Source organism: Anopheles bellator, unplaced genomic scaffold (genome assembly GCF_943735745.2).
Source record: "Anopheles bellator unplaced genomic scaffold, idAnoBellAS_SP24_06.2 scaffold01398_ctg1, whole genome shotgun sequence".
NCBI lineage: Eukaryota > Metazoa > Arthropoda > Insecta > Diptera > Culicidae > Anopheles > Anopheles bellator.
In genome coordinates this window covers 1-1,472 of record NW_026685520.1, presented here as the reverse complement: position 1 = coordinate 1,472, position 1,472 = coordinate 1, and the positions used below count along the sequence as shown (strand labels likewise).

At 53.6% G+C, this 1,472-nt stretch overlaps 1 protein-coding gene across 1 annotated transcript; it reads right to left on the bottom strand.

The window, feature by feature from the left end:
* Positions 1-491: 491 nt before the first annotated feature.
* LOC131214580 (uncharacterized protein DDB_G0290587-like) lies at positions 492-966 on the bottom strand (the record flags this gene model as incomplete). The annotated part of the gene is made up of 1 exon (XM_058208922.1): positions 492-966. A coding segment is annotated over exon 1 (475 nt), but the record flags the coding sequence as incomplete, so codon positions are not given.
* Positions 967-1,472: the final 506 nt, after the last annotated feature.

Genomic DNA, 1,472 nt, shown 5'->3' with positions numbered 1-1,472 from the left:
TCTGGCTTCCACCGAATCGAATTTAGACTCATCAGAGGTTGCAGTAGGCTTGGGGCGTTTCCACGCCCTGTGTTTTCTCCGAGGTTTATACTCATTAGACTCCGGTGACTCCGACGAGTCGGTTCCAGCCGGTGTAGTCGTTTTAGAAGAGCTATCAGTCTTTGATTTATCGGAGCCTTTGGAAGCAAGCCCTTCTTTCCCTTCGGTTGCTTTAGCACGTTTCGCAGACTTTCTCGACTCCACCGAATCGAATTTAGACTCATCAGAGGCATCAGTAGGCTTGGGGCGTTTCCATGGCTTGTGTTTTCTCCGAGGTGTGGTATACTCATTGGACTCTGGTGAATCCGATGAGTCGGATCCAGCCGGTTCAGTCGTCTCAAAAGAACTGGACGTAGTAGGCTTAGTGACAGTAACTCCCGGCGTCGTAGACGTAGTTGCATCGTTTGTGGTGTACTTAGAAAACCGATGTTTGTGTTTTTTCCTCCATCTACGTGTCGTAGTTGTGGCTGTAGGCTCAGTGGACGCAGTAGTTTCAGTTGTTGGACTGTCCGTTGTTGAACTAGTTTTGCTTGTGGTCGTTGTTGTAGCGTCAGTCGTTGTGGTCGTTGTTGTAGGGACAGTCGTGGTTTCCGTCGTCGTCGACGTGGTCGGTGCAGCAGTCGTCGTGGTTACCGTCGTTTCCCCGCACTCTTCGCTGCTGGTTGACTCGTTTTCTTCCGAACCACAGATTTGCTCCGAATCGTCCGCTTCGTCCTCGTCGCACTCGTAAAAGTCGCACAAATAGCTCGGCTCACACGGATAGTCACTGAGGCACGCCTGGTACATGGGGTGCGTGTGGCCAGCGCTCGGGTGGTGCCAGTGGTTCACCTGCGGCACGGCCTCGGTCGATCCGAAGCCCAGCATCAGCAGCACGATCACGTTCACCTCGAACACTAGCACCGAGAGCGGTCGTTGTACCATCATCATCGTCGTCGAAACGCCTGCATTCGCAGCGCAACACCAACCGGACGAACTAATTAAACGAAATGCTGCGCGAAGGACGGTGGCCACCCAATTTAAAAGCTTCCTCGTCGAGCTTCCCCAAACGTAACGTATTTTTGTTTTAGTTGCGCACACGTGCCGTTCCGGTGCGCACATTTGCGCACCATCAACAAACCCGCGGCGACGGACACAGCGAACTGCATCAAACTGTAACATCGGTGTACCCACGGCCTAAGGTCAGCTGGCGGCAGAACTCCCCATCCCCGGACGCAAGCCGACCAGAAGTAACGAAAAAAAAGCCGTTCGAAACTGACGCCGCCAGCGATGTTTATCGTCCAGTGAGTCCACCGGGCATGCGACCTATCATAACCCGAACCAAGTCGAAACATTGACAAACTCGACACGTGCAAAACGACGAAGCCGGCGCCGGCGTACGGGGTCGTATGGGGCCCCGGAACATTTGTCAAAACTTTTACTGCAGTCTCGCTGGG